At 39.7% G+C, this 21,879-nt stretch overlaps 1 protein-coding gene across 1 annotated transcript in view; it reads right to left on the bottom strand.

The window, feature by feature from the left end:
- Positions 1-20,035, bottom strand: part of BMS1 (BMS1 ribosome biogenesis factor) — a 36,094-nt gene extending 16,059 nt beyond the window's left edge. The window contains exons 1-13 of the mRNA XM_060769056.2: positions 19,947-20,035; positions 17,060-17,286; positions 15,867-16,057; positions 14,363-14,442; positions 12,887-13,075; positions 12,196-12,338; positions 10,721-10,842; positions 8,597-8,793; positions 7,010-7,149; positions 4,990-5,756; positions 2,793-2,894; positions 1,982-2,133; positions 380-461 (exon numbers count right to left, since the gene is read on the bottom strand). Coding sequence (XP_060625039.2) covers positions 380-461; positions 1,982-2,133; positions 2,793-2,894; positions 4,990-5,756; positions 7,010-7,149; positions 8,597-8,793; positions 10,721-10,842; positions 12,196-12,338; positions 12,887-13,075; positions 14,363-14,442; positions 15,867-16,057; positions 17,060-17,235 — 2,341 coding nt within the window. The 5' untranslated portion in view covers positions 17,236-17,286; positions 19,947-20,035. The remainder of the gene's footprint in view (positions 1-379; positions 462-1,981; positions 2,134-2,792; positions 2,895-4,989; positions 5,757-7,009; positions 7,150-8,596; positions 8,794-10,720; positions 10,843-12,195; positions 12,339-12,886; positions 13,076-14,362; positions 14,443-15,866; positions 16,058-17,059; positions 17,287-19,946) is intronic.
- Positions 20,036-21,879: the final 1,844 nt, after the last annotated feature.

The raw sequence follows: 21,879 nt of genomic DNA, 5'->3' as shown, positions 1-21,879 counted from the left end.
TTCTTAACTAGAAACAAATTTGAACAAAAATCTTTTCCTACCTACTGCTTCTCTCTCAAAATGGCAGCTTTGAGCAAATCATCCCTATCACTCCTGCAATTGTTGCTTTCCTTGACATATTTCCATGAGCCTTTACTTCATTTATGATATACTCAAAGCAATTTCAGGACTTGTAATCTTCTTTTACATACCCTGAAACATTGTTTTTTCTTTCTACATAAAATTCACTGGCTATTTCCAGTTCATTTATTTTTGTTTTTTTCTTCAAAACAGCTTCACAGCTAAATAAAGACTCAGTTACAATATTACAAAACAAGAACTTTGAACTGCAGCTATCAGAGCAAACTAGCTAACCAGCAACAAAAAGTTTCTAATTTACCATCTTCTTTCAGTAGTTTGGCTGCATCTTTATCAGCTTCCCAATTTCCAGTCACAAAACAGTCTCTGATACTGTTCATAACCTGCCAAAGGATAGAGTATGAACTTTTTAGATAAAAAGGAAAAAGTTGTGTGAACACCTTTAAAACAAATTGAATTATATTCTGTATTTTACAGTCTCAAATACATATTTTATATGTAAGTAAATGTAAAGGTTTCTCCTTGATATTAAGTCTAGTTGTGTCTGACTCTGAGGGGTGATGCTCATCGCCATTTCTAAGCCAAAGAGCTGCCGTTGTCCGTAGACACCTCCAAGGTCATGTGGCCCGCATGACTGCATGGAGCGCCGTTACCTTCTCGCCAGAGCAGTACCTATTGATCTACTCACATTTGCATGTTTGCGAACTGATAGGTTGGCAGAAGCTGGGACTAATAGTAGGAGCTCACCCCGCTCCCCGGATTTGAACTGCTTATCTTTCATTCTGCAAGTTCAGTAGCTCAGCAGTTTAAACAGCTGCGCCACCAGGGGCTCAATGATATGAGAAGCATAATGATATTACTGGTGTTGTCTGAAGACAACTCCAAGGTCATGTGACCTGCATGACTGCATGGCGTGCCATTACCTTCCCGCCAGAGCAGTACCTATTGATCTCACATTTGCATGTTTTTGAACTGCTAGGTTGGCAAGAGCTGGGGCTAACAGCAGGACCTCACCCTGCTCTCCGGGTTTCAACTGTCGACGTTTCAGTCAGCAAGTTCAGCATCTCAGCAGTTTAACCTGCTGCGCGACTGGGGGCTCCCTCTTTTATATATAAACATACATATTAATATATTGTGTGTGAACATATACATACTTTTCGCATCCTGAAGATTCATACTAGAGGTGGCAAATTACAAAGATCTCAACTTTTTTAGTAGAAACACCTCATCTAAGTCCCAATCTTGTGGGGCTTCAACATACTACAAATCCCAACTACTTCCAAAATCATATGCTGCAGCCAATTCATAACTTTTTGAAAAAAGCCAAAATAAAAATTTAGCTGCAGCAATTTTTTTTAACAAGGAAAGATTTGCTGGTTTGGTAAGATTGACTCAGCTGAACACCTAAGTGAGGGCTTTGTTATTGTATCATCTCATGCCTGAATATGGTATTGTCTTCTTTTATTTATTTAGAAAAAGGCAATCTCTATCTTAAATGCCTCCATCCTATCTGAGTGTAGTTCCATTACAACTGAGGTGCAATCACCTGCACTTTTTCCTTGAAAAGCATTGCCAGGTATGTCCCCTCTAATTCTGGTGTACCATCCACTCTTCCATTTCCAAACCCCAACCATGACTGTCCTCTTCACCAGCAAATTCAACAATTCCGGGAGACCAGAAATTAATACATTTGGTGTCCATCACCACCCCTCTGTTCCCAGCCTTCACTGTTTCCAGGAACTAGTACGGAGAGGATGACGTTTGTATAGCAATCCCAGAGCACCTGCATCCTGGAACAGCTTTGTTTATTTATTTGCTTAAACTCAGTTGGCTCACAAGAGGACTACACCTAGAGTACATCATTCTAAGAACACTGTAAGCAAAATATTTTTAGTAGAAGCACCTCATCTAAGTCCCAGTCTTGTGGGGCTTCAACATGAAATTTGGAGCAATCGAGGGCATCGGCTTTTCGCTTTGATTCTGTGTCGGGGCGGCTGACATGGAACAATCCTCCAAGTTCTTCATTTTCTTCTTCATCTCCCTCATCTTCAGCCACTGAATAAGAACAAGAAACTTTAGTTCATTTAAGTTTTGTGTGCTTCCGTTTTTTCTGAAACAATCATTTTTGCCATCTGTTATCCCATGCTATTAAATAATAGGTGTATGTCGAAGAAACCATGACCCAAAATACTATCCCCAAAATCAGTACCAGAGCTGGAAACACCCTCCAACCATCATGGCCCTCACACCACAGACTCTGAGAGCTGCAGTCCCAAAAGTAACTTTTCCAAGTTTTGCCCTTGTATTAGAGCCTAGAAAGTAAGGGTGCCTTTCAGGAGACAACCCTGTTTAGTATGTAGCAGCCATCGGCATTTTTGGCTGTGACAAATGAGAATCCATGTAATCCGTCAAAGCAGCTTTCCTATGCTGTGTAAACAAATGGTTCTCTTTTCTTTCAAGTTGCCCATGTTCTATGGATAAACTAGCATTTAAACTACAGTCAGTAGTCTGACTAGCAAAAGCCTATGGAAGCAGGACCTTGCGAACCTTTTATAAGATCGAGAAAAAAATCAGCGGATATTGAACGATTAGCTCACAAAAGCATAAGAAGTAGGCTCAGAAGTAGGCTTTTCTCTCTCTCTCTCTCTCCTTCCCCAGGCCATACTGCTAGCCCATTTGTCTTCTCTGACAAATATAAAGAAGAGTATTTTTACCTGTGCCATAAACAAGTTTACGGAGATTGGGAGTTGTCTGTTGCTGCCTCAGAAAAGCCTCAGCAGCCTTTCGAGTAAGGTCTTCTTTCCATTTAAGTGCACCTGGAGGAAGAAAATATTGTTTCCTTATCCATATTAGAGGAGGCCCCGGTGGCACAACAGGTTAAACCACTGAGCTGTTGAACTTGATGACCGAAAGGTCAGCGGTTTGAATCTGGGGAGCAGGGTGAGCTCCCACTGTTAGCCCCAGCTTCTGCCAACCCAGCAGTTCGAAAATATACAAATGTGAGATCAATAGGTACCGCTTCGGCGGGAAGGTAACGCCGCTCCATGCAGTCATACTGGCTATTATTATTATTATTATTATTATTATTATTATTATTATCTTTATTTGTACCCCGCTAACATCTCCCGAAGGACTCGATGCAGCTTACAAAGGCCAAGGCCTCAATAAAACGACAATACACATAAACCATAAAGCAAATCAAAACATTAAAGCAATAACAGTAAACAGTAAAAACAGTACACCATAGCACAATAAAACTAAGGCCGGGCCAAGTGTGAATGGGTACAGATTAAAAGTGCTGAGTAAGACATGAAATATAAGGAATTCTGGGTAAGTACAATGTGCAGACAATCTTAAGTCTCTAGTAAAGTGCTTCTGGGACATATTGCTGGGGTTTCCTATTCTGGAAAGGCACACCGAAATAGCCGTCTTCAAACTCTTCCTAAAGACTGCCAATGTAGGGGCCTGTCTGATGTCCTTGGGGAGGGCATTCCAGAGTCGGGGGAGGCTACCACAGAGAAGGCCCTGTCCCTCATCCCCACCAACCGCGCTTGCAATGCAGGTGGAATCGTGAGCAGGGCCTCTCCAGATGAACGAAGGGAGCGTGCAGGTTCATAAACAGAGATGCGGTCATGCAGGTAGGCAGGTCCCAAACCGTTTAGGGCTTTGTAGGTGAGCACCTGCACCTTGAATTGGGACCGGAAAATGAACGGCAGCCAATGGAGCTCCTTGAACAGGAGGGTTGACCTCTCTCTGTAAGGAGCACCAGTTAACATCCTGGCCGCCGCCCGTTGGACTAACTGAAATTTCTGAGCCATTTTCAAGGGCAGCCCCACATAGAGCGCATTACAGTAGTCCAATCTAGAGGTGACCAAGGCGTGGACCACCCTGGCCAGATCAGCCTTTGCGAGGTAAGGTTGCATTTGGCGCACGAGTCTCAATTGTGCAAAAGCCCTTCCGGACACCGCCGACGTCTGAGCCTCAAGCGTAAGAGATGAATCCAAGAGGACTCCCAAACTGCGGACCTGTGACTTCAGGGGGAGTGTAACCCCATCCAGCACAGGTTGCCACCCTATACCCCGATCCGGTTTACGATCGACCAGGAGGACCTCTGTCTTGTCGGGATTGATCTTCAGTTTGTTCCTCCTCATCCAGATAGCCACAGCGGCCAAGCACTCGAGGGACTTCCTTGGAATTAGGTAGAAATGAGTAGTAGAGTTGTGTGTCATCTGCATAGAGATGGCACCCAACTCCAAAACTCCGGATGACCTCTCCCAGCGGTTTCATGTAGATGTTAAAAAGCATGGGAGATAAAATAGAGCCTTGCGGGACCCCACAGGTCAAAGGCCAGGGGTCCGAGCAGGCATCTCCCAGCTTCACCATCTGGGATCAGCCCTCCAGGAAGGACCGGAGCCACGACAAAACCGTGCCCCCGAGACCCATCCCAGAGAGTCGACCCAGAAGGATACCATGATCGATGGTATCGAAAGCCGCTGAGTTGTCCAAGAGGACCAACAGAGTCAAACTCCCCCTGTCAAGCTGTCAACGGAGGTCATCCACCAAGTCGACCAAAGCCGTCTCAGTGCCGTGGCCAGGCCTGAAACCAGACTGTGACTGATCCAGGTAGTTGATGTCATCTAGAAAACCCTGGAGCTGGAAGGCGACCACCCACTCCAGCACCTTGCCCAGAAAAGGGACCTTGGAGGCATCTACAGACAATGCTGGCTCTTTGGCTTAGAAAGGGAGATGTGCACCACCCTCCAGAGTTGGACACGATTGGACTTATTGTCAAGGGGAAACTTTTACCTTTGCCTTTATATGTATTAGAATGATGAATTAATTAAGGGAAACCGCCAACAACATGTAAATACAGCGTCAGATATACAAATGAAGACATGGGTATGTACATACCATCTGTGTCTGCAGAAAGGTCAGGTGCCTCTTTGTATTCCTCATCCTCTTTCAAGAGCTGTTCAACATCATCATTATAATTTACAGCCCCAAGTTCACGGCTTTCAGCACTTTCTGTTTGGAAGTCGCCACTATCAGATTCTTCAGTGTCAGAATCATCCATTGATTCTTCTTCCTCTTCCAAGGAAGAATCTTCTGATTCAGATGCTGATGCTTCTTCAGTGGTCCCATTTCCAGAATCTGTAGTAGAAGCTACTGTTTTACCAAGGGTATTACTATTTTTTAACCGTCTGTCTTTTTTGTTGCAACGCATTGGTTTATTAAGTAAATCTGTATTTCTGGATGTAGTTTCAAAATCCATTATCTCCTCTTCGACATGTTGTGGTTCCCCTCCATCTGTTTCTCCTCTATCCCCATCAAGGCCCTCCTCCTCTCCTTCTTCCTCTTCACTTGAACTCATCTCTAGATCGTCATCACTATCAGCAAAGGCTGGCAGTTCTGTTAGAGTTGCTTCTTTGGTTTCTTCTTTAAGATGTCTAGAAGGTGACAAAATCAAGTGTTGCTCTGACAAATCTTCATCATTATGTTCTTCTCCCTCGTTGTCATTGTCACCATCACTCCCATCTTCATCCTCATCCTCAGACATGTCTTCATCTTCCTCATCACTCCCCGCATCTTCATTTTTTTCATCTTTGAACACTGCCCTCCGCCGTACCCTCCCAGAATGTGGGTCAAGTTTTTTTTCTTCTTCAGGCATTGAAAAAATCCTTTCAAAATAAGGAGAAAAAAGCAGAATCAAATGTGAAGACAAGTTTCACAAACTACCCTATATACTTGAGTATAAGCAGACTTAAATATAACCCGAGGCTCCTAATTTTACATCAAAAAACTGAGAAAACGTATTGACTTGAGTATAAGCCAAGGTCGGGAAATGCAGCAGCTACTGGTAAATTTCCAAATAAAAATAGATACCAATACAATTACATAAATTGAGGCATCAGTAGGTTAAATGTTTTTGATTATTGACATAATACTGTAATTTATGATAAGATTGTCCAACTCATTATTCTAACATTCTTCAATGTAAATGGCCTTACATATTCTTCCAATAATAATAAAGATAGTAAACGTAATAAAAATAATAATAAATAGAGTAAAATAATGGAAATGTAATAATAACAAAAGTAATAAAAACAATAATAGAGTAAAATAATGTAAATGTAATAATGTAATAATAGAGTAAAATAATAAACGTAATAAAAATAGAGTAAAATAATAAACAATAAACATAATAATAATAATAATAATAATAATAATAACAGAGTAAATTAATAAATAACTTTGACTCAAGTATAAGCCGAGGGGGGCTTTTTCAGCCTTAAAAAGGGGCTGAAAAACTCAGCTTATACTTGAGTATATATGGTATTCATAAATGAAGATGTTAAAAGTTTACTTCGCTAGAGTGACATTTGTGGCTTTTTAATCTATCTGCTGGTCTAGAAAAATAAGCCAGTTCTAGAACTGGAATAATGAAGATTGAATATGTGAACTAGTTTATTACCTTTCAATCAAATCCACTCCAAAAACCAACTTTATACTTTACTGATGTTATTGTTGTTATGTGCCTTCAAGTCAAGCTCAGCAATTCTATAATAAGGTAGCCTTGGCACAATTGTATTCAGGGAGGGCTGCCTTCTTCTGAGGCTGAGAAACTTGCCCAAGATCCCCCCTTTGCTTTCCATAGCTAAATTCAAACCCTGGCTTTCCCAAGTCATAATCAAATCACTAAACATTGTTGACCCTCACTATGAGGGCTATGTGCCCCTATTCAAGTAAATACTGGAGTTTCAAAAATTTTTGGTATTGTCCCACAGAACTGCAGTTCTGACATGGTTGCACCCAGCTGCTTTAGGACTGCATTTTCTGGAAGGAGTAAATATTTTTTTTAATTGTAAGTTAAAATGCTCCTGCTTGTAATCAAGAAATATTGCCTTTAATTGATCAGAAGCCTGAAACTTACTCTTGGTTTTCAATATCTCCAGCCTCTAAAGGTGTGGAATCCATAAAGAGAGATACTTTGCTTGAGGCCATTTTGGCATCAATGGTTGAGTGTGTAGAAATGAGGCTCTGGACAAGTTCATGGTTCGGTTTTACATCATCCTGAAAATACAAAATTGTTTCAAAACTGTTTTCTAATGATCTGATTAACAGTCATTTAATTACATTATACTGGATACAAAAAAGCTGGGCGAAAGAGGCTATTATTCCTTCAGACAATTTTTTAATGCATCTGATTTTTTTAATTGCTTGCAGTCCTTTTCAAACAATGTGACTGTTTCCACTTGCAATTATCAATAGTAAAAACATAAAATGTAATGTACTGCTTTTAATTATAAGATGTTCCAAGATTTTTTTAAAGCACGGAGCACTGAACCACCTCAACAGGACAACTTTCTATCTTGTTTTTTCCTGAAAGAGTGATTAGAAAACTATTACAATCAACACAGAGAAAGATTAATCATCAGAATGTACTCTAGTTAATTTCTACACAAAAAAGGTAGTCTATGGACCTGTGCTGGTTCCACAGCAATCTGTGCTGAGTTCCTGAAGAACTCCAGAATCAAAGAGTAACAGAGTTAGAAAAGGCCATAGGGGCCATCCAGTCCAACTCCCTGCCATACAGGAAAAGCACAATCAATGCACCCCTGACAGATGTCCATCCACCCTCTGTTTAAAAGCCCCCAAGGAAGGAGCTTCCATTACACTCCAAGGCAGAGAGTTCAACTGCTGAACAGCTCATCTCACGGTCAAAAAGTTCTTCCTAATGTTCAGGTGGAATCTCCTTTCCTGTGATTTGAACCCATTGCTCCAAGTCCTAGTTTCCAATGCATCAGAAAACAAGCCTGCTCCCTCTTCCTTATAACAACCTTTCAAATATTTATACATGGTAATCATTTCTCCTCTCAACCTTTTCTTCTGTAGGCTAAATAAGCTCAGCTCTTTAAGTCACTCCTCATAGGGCATGTGTTTCAGACCTCTAAAACAACTGTAGAAGTCCCTGTGATATTGGGAGGAAAAATGCTAGTCTTCAATATCAGACGGTTCGAGAAACACAGTCACTCCTTTTGACAAGCTAAAACCATTTCCACCATTCTAGTTTATCCAAAGACTATTCCTTTTGCCAGTCTATTCACACTCTTTGCCCCAGTATAATCAAAACTTGCTGAGGAGTGTAGCTTCATTCATTCTAGGTGCAAAATATTACATAGTATGGGAGACTTTCTCCAAAACAATTAGTTACATGCAACAAAACCTGACAAATTTAGCATTTATTTATTTATTTGCCATATTTATACTCTGCCTTTCTCAACCTCGTAGGGGACTCAAGGCAGCTTACATATATAGGCAATGATTCGATGCCATGTAAACATACATACATTAAAACAGTCATTAAAAATAAATCAAACCTTAAAACACTTATTAAAATCACATTATCCAAAATCATAACCCATAGCATTGAAACCCAAGAGTGGTTAGAATTGATTTCTTCAAGAACCAATACTGGATTACTAGACAATGAATTAAGTCAAGAGCCTAAAATTCTTACCTCCTCCACTTGATGAGCATGACTTCCTCCAAGGTCAATATAAACTGCATCTTTGTCATATACTAAGCCTCCAACGCCTGACAGAGGGGCATAGATCAGCTTTTCCTTCTCATTTAAGGAACGTTTCTTTTGGTGCTCAGGAAGCGCACAAGGATCCGGCAGAAAACTGACGTCACTTATACTGAAATCCCCTACGCCTGATCAGAAAAGTATGCAAGTGAAAAAATACTATTAAAAATAACCATTTATGTATCAAAAACACCATGGCAGTAATTTCATGCCAGTGAAGCATGATATTAGCTAGATTTTCTGGCCTCATAGAAGCCTGGCGATCAAAACAACATTTGAATGTCAGATCGCAGACACTCAAGAGGCTTCTGGGAGTGCAAATTTGCCAGTTGGGAAAGAAACTTTCTCCTTTTGAGATACAGAGCTATAGTGGGTTAAGAGGGCTCATCACAATGCTCCCCTTGATTTAAATGAGCATAATTAGATGTCAATAGGCTTTTGAGGGTGACTAAAACTGTACTGTCCTTCTTTTTATAGTAGTTGGTGCTCTTAGGACCTGGTCCATGGAAATCTTTCTTGTTTCCTCCTGTTGTTTTTCTTGACTTTCTGGGCCACATGGCCATTCAGCCCAGAAACCACACAACACTTCAATGATTCCGGACATGAAAGCCTTCGACAATACATTCTGGGCTACATTTTCTTCCATTTTTAATAAAAATTAGATACAGTATACAAATATATGTATATTCCTTCAAGTATCATTTTCAAGTAATTCCTTCAAGTATCATTTTCAAGTAAGCTCCAAAGTCCAGAATGGTTTTTTAAACTTCCCACAAAAGAAGTCTGGATGTAAATGCCTTTATAAATAAATATTTTACTACTACTACTACTACTACTACTACTAATAATAATAATAATAATAATCTATATAAATAAAAATGTAATGTTCGTTTGTGGGATTAATAGAACTAAAAAACCACTGGACGAATTGACACCAAATTTGGACAGAATACACCTATCAGGCCAATGAGTGACCATCACTAAAAAAACACTGAAAAACACAGCAGAAGGAACTTAAAAAGCCCAAAAACAAAACAAAAAACATTACAACGCATGCTCAAAACCACATATACACACAAACACACATATATACACATATACACAAATATATACACACACACATATACATATATAGACACACACAAAACACATAAAGACAGACTGGGCCACAGCAACGCATGGCAGGGGACAGCTAGTAATCTATATAAATAAAAATGTAATTTTCGTTTGTGGGATTAACATAACTCAAAAACCACTGGATGAATTGACACCAAATTTGGACACAATACACATATCAGCCAACAAGTGACCATCACTCATAAAAGTACTGAAAAACACAACAGAAGGGACTTAAAACACCAAAAAACAAAAATTACATTACAGCGCATGCCAAACCCACATATATATACATATATGCAACCACACATATACACATATGCACAAATATATATACACACATATAAACAGACAAAATACATATACATAGACTGGGCCACAGCAACGCATGACAGGAGACGGCTAGTAATAATAATAATAATAATACAGTAATAATAGAAGAAGTCTCGCTATTTTACATGATAAATTACTTCCAAATATTTTGCTTTTGCTGGAGTAGTGTAACAGATAATGGTGGAGAACTAAAGAGTGGATATTTCCTGTTCAAATCCCACCTCAGCTGTTAAGTCACTGGGAAGCTTTGGGCAAACAATGTACAGTGCAAATCTATACACATTAACAGTGCAAATCTATACACAATCTCATTTTGCCCAATAGGACTTAGCTTGCAATGTTAATTACTCTATTCCAAAATACGGCAATGCCAATATTTACTTGACTTCTGGTAAACCCTTCTTTAAAATGGAAGCATTTTGTGACTGGAGAGATGGAATGCTGTATTATTGCCCCTGTCACATAGTTGACAAGAAGGAAATATGCATTTTAAAAGATTTCTGTTTGTGTTCCACTGAATCAAGGTGCAATCTTAGACTTTAAGACAGTCTGTCTTTTGAGAATCTTAAAACACAATAAAATATGAAAAAAAATCTTATATCCAACCTGGCATGTGTATTTGGCTTTTGTTTTTCAAGTGGGCTCCTCTCAAGTAGCCATAAAGTGAAATCTTTCTGTCACATTTTGGATTAACTCTGATATCTTCTGGGTTTGTCAGATCTTCCATTCTATGGGATAGAATGATATAATTTAGTGCTGAACTTCTTAGTTTTTCAGAAAGAATACAGCAGGAAAATTTGGCATGCTACAATCTAACACCACAGATACCCCTCACTTGCAATAGCTCCTAATTTACAAGTCTTATCTTCAGCATGATTCTAAATTTTAGAATGTGAAATGTAATTTTACACACCGCATTAAAATTTTAGGCACTGGGGCAACGGAAGACAAGACGCAGGTAATTATTTTCTGCATATTAGAACAAAGAAACCACAGTAAAGTCTCTCCTACAGCATTTACTTCAATGCTCTTTTGGTGACCTGGGTTTTACAAAGAGATGGGATATTATTGTTTTATCTCATATTACAAAAGACTTGAGATATTGTGGTATCCACTGTTTCAACGTATTTTTTTCTTGGTCCTCTTTAAATGTTTAAATAATTGTAATTAAAATATCAATGACAGGAACTAATAATCTACACTGGTATGACTTTGACATTAGTAGGACTTTAAAGTACGGCCAGAGATGAGAATCCTGTAGCCCTTCACGTGTTGTTAGACTTCAGCTTCTAGGCTTCCTCACCACTGGATGCGGACTAGAAATGATGGGGGTTGCCATTCAACAACATCTGGAGAATGACATGATTCCCAGTACTTATTCAAACTCATGATATCAAGTAGGTTGTGTTTACATCTTTCTCAAAAGTAGCATGTGAGCTGTTAACACTATGTAACGCCATTTTTCTTCCGGGGTTATAAATGCCATTTCCTAATTAGTTCTATTATAAAAACATAGCAAAGGATTATTAAACTGTACAAAATGTGTTTGTGTGGGACATCCCACAGAACATTTTGTTATAGTTTTTCAACTAATATCTCATATAATCTCAACCAATTCAACATAGTTTGTGGCAGCCACAAAAACAAAGTTTCTGGAGTATATACTTTCAAAGTAAGTACTGCACAATTAAACAGGAAATAACACTTTCAAACCAGGAACAGAAAAAAAAATTAAATTGTGTTACATAGTGTAATTTGTGTAGCCCAACTTTTTACCATTTGTCGTGTTACCTTTAACCACACTGAAGATAATGGCTATTGACAGTTAAATTTCACATCTTCCCAGCTTACAGGAAATATAGTTCTTTAGACAGTTCACATACATGCAAAGACTTTATGCAACACAATATTTAGGGTGACCCATAGATTTGAAATGTCTGCATTAGTTACCCAGTCAACATAACTCATTTCTGAAAGTCTGAAAACAAACTTGGCTGCCTCTATCGGGATAAACATTGGAAAGATCCAAAGCAATTTCACACTGGGTGCATACAATCAGAAATATTGCAAATAGAAATTACCTGTCTGCTAAAACATATGGATGAGATGTCTGCCATGTAAGGGGACGAAATTTCATAACAGAGATAAAGCGCCCCAGATTGTGGATTTCCTGTTTTTGATACTCTCCATGTACCATCCCAGAGAGATAGAATAATTTGGCACCCTATATTCACAAATACAAAAAGCATCTCAATACCATTGTTTTTCCAGTGTAGCTGGGATTTTCTTATCAAAGCATTCACATGGTCATGTTCATACTTTAACTTTATACAAGAATAATAGTAGCACATATTATGATACTGAATATATAACCAAGTTTCCCTGAAAAGAGCAGGCACAAGAACAAATCACAAAAGCATTGCTACTAAAACCCAGCATCGCCATGTCAAGTCCTGATCTCTCAATTGTCATATTTAGCAACACAGCCACACAGTGTATTTATTTTGTCATCTGCTATGAGCAGGCAACATGAAGCAGCATAATGCTTATAACATAAAAAGTCATGTTTCCTCCAGTTCCTTGGCTTGCTGCGAGAGACAACCCATCTCAGGAAAAAAAATTAATTTATCTAAAGAAATTGATCTCTGCCTATTAGTGTTTCAGTATATAATGCTAAATGCAACTCCAAAGCACATTCAAATAATGTGGGAAGTTATGCTTTTCCCCCTTTTTGATGAAGTTTGCATATACAATGGTCCTGTAATATCATACCTGATAAACTTCAGTCCAGAACCTGTGCTTTAGCCTCTTTTTCGTCTTCTTAAGTTGCTTGTTATTTTTAAAGGTATCCAAGTGTGTAAGAATGCCCATTATTTTGGGAAAGCCGTGTACCTGGCAAATGTTCAGAAATTCAAACGTTTCCATCTCAAATCCAAAACTAGCATCAATTAGCATCAAAACCTGAGAAAGAAATGACCAAAAAAATCAACCAAAAAACAATTGGCTTGCAACAAATTCTCAGTCTAAGGAACTAATTCCCAACTGGGTTTTCAGAAGGTAGGTATCATGCCATCAGATAAACCCTCACTAATTACGCTTAATCATGCCCTTTTAGGTAGGTGGGTTTCACATTGTATGTACAGTTCTGAAGAGGGTCAGTTTAGATAGTCTTTTCCCATTAGCATTTAGAGCCTCCCTTGCCCTGCCCCTTTAAGGATCTTCTGAGGGGCGGAGCCTCAGCCCTGAGCCTTCTGGCTTCTTGGGGAGACAGTTAGTGTGTTCTGTTAGTATAGTACTGGAAGGTAGAGAGTGAGAAGGAGGGAAGATCTACAAAACAGTACATAGTAAAGTGAAGTAATATGTCACGTCGGAGTTATATAGTAAAATAATATGTCACATTGGAGCTATATAGTAAAGTAACATCAAGTCCACTTAAACATCAATAACATCTAAGAGACAAACAGACAACTACAAGTAACAGTCATTAAGAAAGATAAAATATTCAAGAGCCAGAACTGTGTGCATACCCCAAGAACTTACCCTTCTTCACAGTAATTGCTTTACTTTATAGTAATTATATAGTATAGTAATAGTATAGTAATTACTTTATAGTAATTCCCAGGAGGAAAAGAAGTTTAAGTTTTGTCTGCTAAAAAAAGGCCGTTTTTTGAATTACCAACATAATTTCCAATCTAATCTCTGTACCACAGTACTTTCTGGATTGATAGTTAATGTGGGAAGAGAACAATAGGATTTTGCAGAAAAATATGGAAATATATATATAATTATTTAAAGAAAAGGGATCAAGTGATTCAAATTAAAAGTATAACCAACAGCCCCTTCTTTCTTTTCAAATAAAACATATATAGTCAGTTCTCCACATTCACAGATTTGACATTTTACTTCCTTTTTCCTGAACTTGTTAAAAAACCCTGTCCATTACAAACCCATGCAGTCATTTATTTCATATGTTTACAACTGAAGCTAAACTCCTTGCATGACTTGCAGTTTTCAAAAGCTTATGACACATGAAACGCATGCAGTGAAGCAATTGAATAAATAGGACTCTCTTCCGAGTAATTGTATGAGACCACACAACAAAGCTCTTGTAGAATTGGACAGAGACCAACTCTACAATGTGAACAGCAATCACACACATCTCGGTATTAGCAGACTTTTTTTCCAATGCAGGTTTTAGAGCTAGAAAACCTGCTAAAAACCTGTTCATCCAATAATGTACTAACTTACCAAATCAGCAATTTTAGCCAGGTCAATCATTGTATTAATGTCACATCCACATTCTATTATGGTTAGCCTACGTTTTTTACCTGTAAAGAAAAAGGAAAGAGCACAAAACTGTATTGTCTAATACTATAATAGGGTAAAGATCATTTTTCAAAGCAGTAAAACCATATGTCCAAGAAATAATGGTTTTCTGCTATTCTTATTTACTGCTTTTATATCCCGCCCCTCTCGCTCCAAAGGGGACTCAGGGCAGCTCACACAAAAAGCACAATTTGATGCTACATATAAACACAGAGTAAAATCAAATATGTCAATCTTAAAAACCAATTAATTAAAACAATGCAAACTCTGTTAAACTCTGATTATCAGAAAGTAAAACCAAAACAGATCTGGCTTATTTTATTATTGTATGTACATATCATTCATATGGTTATGTATAGCACCCATGCTCAATGAGAAGACATAACTATATTGGCTGGATTTTGCCCATAGTCCTGAATTCTATTGGGAAACTAAACTACAGTACATTCATTGTTGGATGAACTAAAAAAATCTTCTGTAAATCCCATTGATTCAATGAGTCTACTCTAGGTAGAACTATCAATAAAACTGGCCAACACACTTTGGTGCTTGAACTATTAGATCTGTTTCTGGGCATATGCGACTTGCTGATTCCAAAAACGGGACCAGTTTTCCTCTGTCAGCTGTAGTTTTTGAGATACGTAAGAAAATGTAACATACCAGTCTCCATCTGCTTTCCCATAAAGAAACATGATAATCATATCTAAGAAATTAGAGCTGGTGTAGCCTATCCAATGCAATTTTCTGAATCAGTGCATGAAATAACCCCAGAAACAGGCCTTTAAAACCAAGATACCAATAATTAATTTTAGTTGGGCTGTGTTGATATTAGTTTGGAAAATGTAATATATTCTCTGCTTTCAGTTTATCATGGGTACCTTTCTTTCATTTCCAATACTGTTTATTTTCCTCTAAAGCTAGAATGCACACTAGTTTCCTCAACTCTAAATAAAATAGCATCTCAGTGGATGGAGCCTCCTAGATTACATTGCTGGAAATAAAAGCTATTTACAATGGCCCGATTAATAAATTACACCAAATTATTATTAAGGAAGCTGAATTATGGTTTATCATGATGGTTGATAAACCATATAATTTAGCCAATATGCTAGAATCAGCAGGCATGGTTGGAAAATGAATTTGCAATTTACAGTTTGTGCTAATTACACTTCGGTATGATTTCTGAGAGAACAAAACAAGTTACAACTACAGTTTCAGCTCTTGAAGCAATAAGACTATAAGGAAAAGAATAAACTTACAAAACAAAAGCAATCGATCCAAAACTTTGCTCAACTGTTCTACATGCAGAAGTTCAAATAATGGTGATTAAGCTTATAAACTCCAAGGAGTATTACGTATGCTTTTGCGCAATTGAAGACAAGAATAAATGCAAAATGCAAATTTGTATGTGAACTTCTATTCTTACCTGAGACAATAGTTACAGGACCCCGGATTTCAACTAACTTCTGCCTTGTGAAATTCCTAATGAGACATTTGATCAGAGTACTCTTTCCAACCTTTGGAGGGCCAACCACCACCACCACCACTGGAGGAGGTTCTAGTGGAGCACGATCAACCACAGGGATATGGTGCTTTTTTGTCTTCAAATCCTGGGTCCTGATTTTTTAAAACAAAATAAAATTATTTTAAAATAGCTGCTATTAACAAATGAAAGCACCATAACTAGTGCCAAGCTCTCTCATGGATACGACAACGGTAGGGGAATACAGTTACAGAGGCATGTGAAGAGATTCCCCAATATAATCAAAACCCAAGTCACGTAGAGTTTTTAAAGTCAAGGCCAATATTTTAAATTGGGTTTACAGGAAAGACTAAAAGGCATTGCAGCTGTCTTATAAAAGTGAAATCCAAGTTAAGCATCTCTTATCTGAAATGCTTGAAAACAGAAATATTTCGGATTTGTTTCAAATTTTGGAATACTTGTATTTGCATACATGAACATTGTGCGATATCTTGGAAATGGGACCCAAGTCAAAACACAACATTCCTTTTATAAAGCGTCTCATATATACACTTTATAAACCTAGTTCTCCCAGATGTTGGGTGACAGCTCACAGCAAATCTGATGTTGAGGATTGTGAGAAGCTGCAGTCTAGCAACATTTGGAGGGCCTTAAGCTACCCATCCCTGCTTCAAACTTAAACATTAAATTCTGCTCAGGGAGAGAGAGCGGTCTATAAACAAAGTATTATTATTATTTCTACACTTTAGTTGTCCAAAAAATAATACAGATTGAGTATCCCTTATCAGAAAGGCTTGGGCTGGGAAATGTTCCTTATTTCAGACCCCCCCTCCCCCAATTTTGAAATACTAGCATTTTCATAATGAAATATCTTGGAGATAGGAACCAAGTCTAAACACAATTTCATTTATGTTTCATATAACCTAAAAATGCCATAAGAGCCCAAAATGCTAACTGAATATCAGTTACATTTGGCTCTATATCACATCTCATACTACACAGAAATTACATGGAAATTCTACAAAGCACTATGAGAAACACTGTGTCACAATGACTACACTGCCAGCCTTGGGTGATGGGAGCCTGAAATGTTACCAGGGGCAGTGGTAGCATAACAAAATATAGTTGCAATATACCTGTGGAATGTTCTGGCCATCCGCACTGCAGACTGAACTGCAAAAGCCTTTGGGTTTCGTTTCCGGGCATCTTCCTCATCTTCAAGTCCTAAGTCTTTCAAGTGACGCTTCTGTTTCTTCCCAGCCTTTGGTCCACTGTGCCTCTTGCTATGCCGTTTCTTGTTATTTTCCTCCATGCTTCTTCTCAGTGGTCAGCTATCTCCACAGCCAACAGGAGAATCAATGTCCTTCCCAATACCAGATAAACAAAAATGTACTGTAAAGCCTGTTATTTTCATATGTGTGAGAAGCCAAATCCTATTAACAATTATTAACACCAACACATTCAGGGGGTTGCACTGGATGGCCCTTGTGGTCACTCCCAATTCAATATTCTATGTTAGCCTTGGGTACTTGGTGTTGGACACTAGTTTCCCTATTTTGAGAAGCAACCTAGCAGGACACTCCTGGTATCAAGAGCTACTGAGAATTCCAGCAAAACCAACACATTCCCCAGTAAGGTTCCTGGTGAAGGCTACCTATCAATGGGACCAATGTCATTTCAGTTCTGTAGCTATCACTTGGAAGTTTCTGATGAATACATGTGTAATCATTAGCATGCAAGCAAAAGTGCACAAATTAACCATAGCCAGAGCCAGGGGGCCATCACCAAGAAGGCCGTCTCCCTCATCTCCACCAACTGCGCTTTAAGACAGTGGCGAAAGCGAGAGAAGAGCCTCCCTGGGTGATCTTAGGGTGTGTGCTGGTTCATAGGGGAAGATGCAATTGCAAAGATAGGCAGGTCCTGAACCATTTAAGGCTTTTTTAGATAATAACCTGCACCTTGAATTGGGACCGCAAACTTATTGGAAGCCAGTGGAGCTGTTTAAAAAGGGGGGATGGCTGCTCCCTGTAACAAGCTCCCGTTAGCAACCTGGCCACTGATCTTTGGACCAACTGCAGTTTCCGGGCCACATTCAAAGGCCATATAGTATGTGTTACAGTAGTCCAACCTGGAGGTAACCATGGATTATATGAGTCTAAATTACCATACAATTCAGATAAAAGCAGATAATCTGGATTTTATCTGGCATTGTAGAAGGGGGCAAAGATGGCTGTATATCTCCAAACAAGAATACAACAAAGTAAACTATTTGAGAAATGAGGAGTAAAAAGAAAAGTTTTCATTGGGGGAGGGGGGGGGAAATAGGTTAGAAATAAGTAAGAAAGGGAAAGGCTTATAGAAATCTAGATATGTGGAGGCATTATATCCTAGGATCTGATTCCAGTTTATCTTTTTATCCCAGATTATCTGGTGGTGTAGACTCATATAATCCAGTTCAAAGCAGATAACCTGGGATCAGATCCTGGGCTATTTATAAGATCTGGATCTATTTACAAGGCTCTTTCACACTGTCTTTATATTACAGGATCTGATCAAATATTATTTTCTTATCCTCGAATATATGGCAATTTATTTATTTCATATCAAAAGCATTGCATAAATTAGTATAAAACTGATAAAAAAAGAAGGAGCGCAGGCGGCTAAATATCTTTTGACCAAAAATGGGCAACAGCAATGGCATTGTCTGTAGCCTCCAACAATTCCTCCTCTGTACATGAGGCAGGGCACAATGGACAAGCATACAGATGCAGAGTTGTCTGATCTGCTCCACTGTCACACAAGGTGTGGGATTCTTTTAGGGGCAGTGGTTCTCAACCTGGGATCCCCAGATGTTTTTGGCCTTCAACTCCCAGAAATCCTAACAGCTGGTAAACTGGCTGGGATTTCTGGGAGTTGTAGGCCAAAACACCTGGGGACACCAGGTTGAGAACCACTGTTTTAGGCAGTGCCATTTTATTTATTTATTTATTTATTTATTTGCAGTATTTATATTCCGCCCTTCTCATCCCGGAGAGGACTCAGGGCAGATTATAATGTACATATTTCATGGCAAACATTCAATGCCATAGGCACACAACAAATATAGACAGACTCTCAGAGGCTATTTAACCATCCATTTTTTTCATGAGGGTATTCTGGCCACCAGGGGAGCTGTCGCTTCACTGTCCATTAGTGACACTGATGGAGTACTTTCTCATTCTTTGCATGCTTGCTGGAGACTTTTATGGCGTCGTAAATTAGCCTCCCCCATAAGCGGTACCCCAATTTCCTACTTGACAGATACAACTGTCTTTTGGGCTGCAAAGGCCGACAGCAAGCTACACAAATTGGTTGGAAGCCCACTCTGACCCGGGCTGGCTTCAAACTCATGACCTTTCGGTCAGTAGTGATCTTAATGCAGCTGACTCCCAGCCAGCTGTGCCACAGTCCCGGGAAGTGTGGGCCTGCATTTGCATTTTGCCATGTTGACTTTTGATCTGCCCACTCTACTTCTGAATCTGTTCAGGGACTTCCAAGCTGCCCATTCTTGGTTTGCCCCTGGAGGAAGCAATGGCAATGGAGACTAATATAATCCAGTTCAAAGAAGATAACCTGGGATCACATCCTGGGCTATAAGGACAGTGTAGAAGGAGTCTAAATATGCACAGAAACCCCGTCTCCCCAAGAATCTTGGCAAGTTAGAGCAATAAATCAAGGCAGCCTTGCAAATGGAGGTAAGTCCTGCTGTATTCGTGGATGAGAACAGCAGAGCCTCAGATCTAGGCCAGACACACATTCCCAGGCATTGGGGGGCCTTCCAGGCAGGACCTATATCCCAAGGTCTGATCCCAGGTTTTCTGTTTGTCCCAGATTATCTGGCAGTGGGGACTCATATGATCCAGTTTAAAGCAGAAAACTTGGGATGTAGGGTCTACCTGGAGGGGCCCTGGGGCAGATCCTGATCCTCGTGACACCCCACCAGCCTCGCCCCGCATTGCCAAGATCCGGCCTCCCTAAACGTACCTGTCCTCGCCGAGCCCTCTGACTCCATCAGCAGAGCACGGACCAGGCAAGCAGGCAGCGTGTCTGGCCGTCCCGTCTCCCACTTCCGTCCTCCCGGAAACAGCAACCCGAAACATTTGGTTCCGCCTGTGGGGGAAGGCCGTGCTTGCTACACCGAAAGGAAACCATGGCAACCGAGCGTCGAAAGGAAACCATGGCAACCGAATGTTGACTTTTGTTTCGTAGGCGGAGCAGAGAGCAGGTAGGACACCTCAAAGGGAGACTGTGTAAGCCAAGGAAAGGTGCGGTCCGTTTGCAGCTTCTTTCCCCCCGGAAACAACAGCCTGGGATGATTTGCTTCGATGATGAGGAAAGGAGGAAGGGAGACGGGAAACTCAAGCCTGTCTACACTGTCATATAATCCAGATTATCAAACCGAATGATCCAGACTATCTGCTTTGAACTGGATCATATTTATTTATTTACAGTATTTATATTCCACCCTTCTCACCCCGCAGGGGACTCAGGGCGGATTACAATGTACATATATATGGCAAACATTCAATGCCATACATAGGCACACAACATATATAGACAGACACACAGAGGCTATTTAACAATCCAGCTTTTCATGAGGGTATTCTGGCCACTAGGGGAGCTGTTGCTTCACCGTCCATTTGTGACACTGATGAAGTACTTCCTCATTCTTTGCATGCTTGCTGGAGATTTTTATGGCCTCATAAATTAGATAAATTACCCTTCCCGCATAAGCAGTACCTAAATTTCCTACCTGACAGATGCAACTGTCTTTTGGGCTGCAAAGGTTGACAGCAAGCTACACAAATTGGTCAGAAGCTCACTCTGACCCGGGGTGACTTCAAACTCATGACCTTTCTGTCAGTAGTGATCTTAATGCAGCTAACTCCCATATGAGTGTACACAGCCATGCATCCAGTTCATGGCAAATAACCTGGATTTTATCTGGCAGTGTAGAAAGGGCCTCAGTCCTTCTGTGCCTTATTCAGCCTCATGGGCCATGCAATAGCTTTAGCTATGAGTCAGTTTCAGGCCAGAGGTTTTTAGTTGCTTGAATGTGGTGTATTTGCACTCAGGGCTCTGAACTCTGAGGTAAATATCACTGAGATTCTTTTAAATACATGCTGCCACCAATCTTAAACTCTATTTCTCTAAAACTGCTATGGAACTATTTCACATAGAGGCACACTTGAGACAGTTGTTGTTTAACAAAAGAACAAAGTTGTTTATTTGTGTGAACTTCAACAATACAGGCACTTAAGCTTAACGGTTGCAATAATGAATTGCAGCGTATGGTTACTTTAAAACAGTTCAATACTTAGTTCCAGACACAATTCTTCACTCCCTCCTTCAGGAAACTAGCAGGCTTCCCTCAGACTAGTATTTCTAAACTCCAGACAGTCCTTTCCCTTGGATCTGTCTATTCTCTATATCAGCGATTCTTCCCAATAGTTATCTATCTCTACTAACTGACCAACTTTGGCTTCTATGACTTCTCTTCTCCTAACTCTCCCAAAACCTTTCTTCTTCAATCCTCAGACCCTGACTCTCTTCTTCAACACACAGATCCTGACAGATGTCAGATTTTAAAAACCCCTTTTACAGGCAATTTTTTCTGCACTCAAGCTAAGCTCTGCCCACTCTCTCCCAGCCAATTACAAAGCTTCTCCACATTTCCCTCCAGGCTGCTCCTAAGATCCGCCCCCTCTAGGAAATGGGTACTCTAAGATGGCTGCCTCCATGCACCATTTCACAAAATGGCTGCCTAAATTCCTAGGCCTACTTCCTGAGCTTTTCCCTGGCCTGAAGGTAGGCAATTCATAAGATGGGACTTGAGCTAGTTCCATAGGCCTTTCCTTATTCAGAGCTCTCATCCCTCATCCATTCTCAGAAGAAGGGAGAGAATTAAAACAAGTCT

This window comes from Anolis sagrei, chromosome 3, assembly GCF_037176765.1.
Source record: "Anolis sagrei isolate rAnoSag1 chromosome 3, rAnoSag1.mat, whole genome shotgun sequence".
NCBI lineage: Eukaryota > Metazoa > Chordata > Lepidosauria > Squamata > Dactyloidae > Anolis > Anolis sagrei.
Note: the sequence above shows the minus strand (reverse complement) of the source record. Positions and strands in the feature narration are given on the sequence as shown.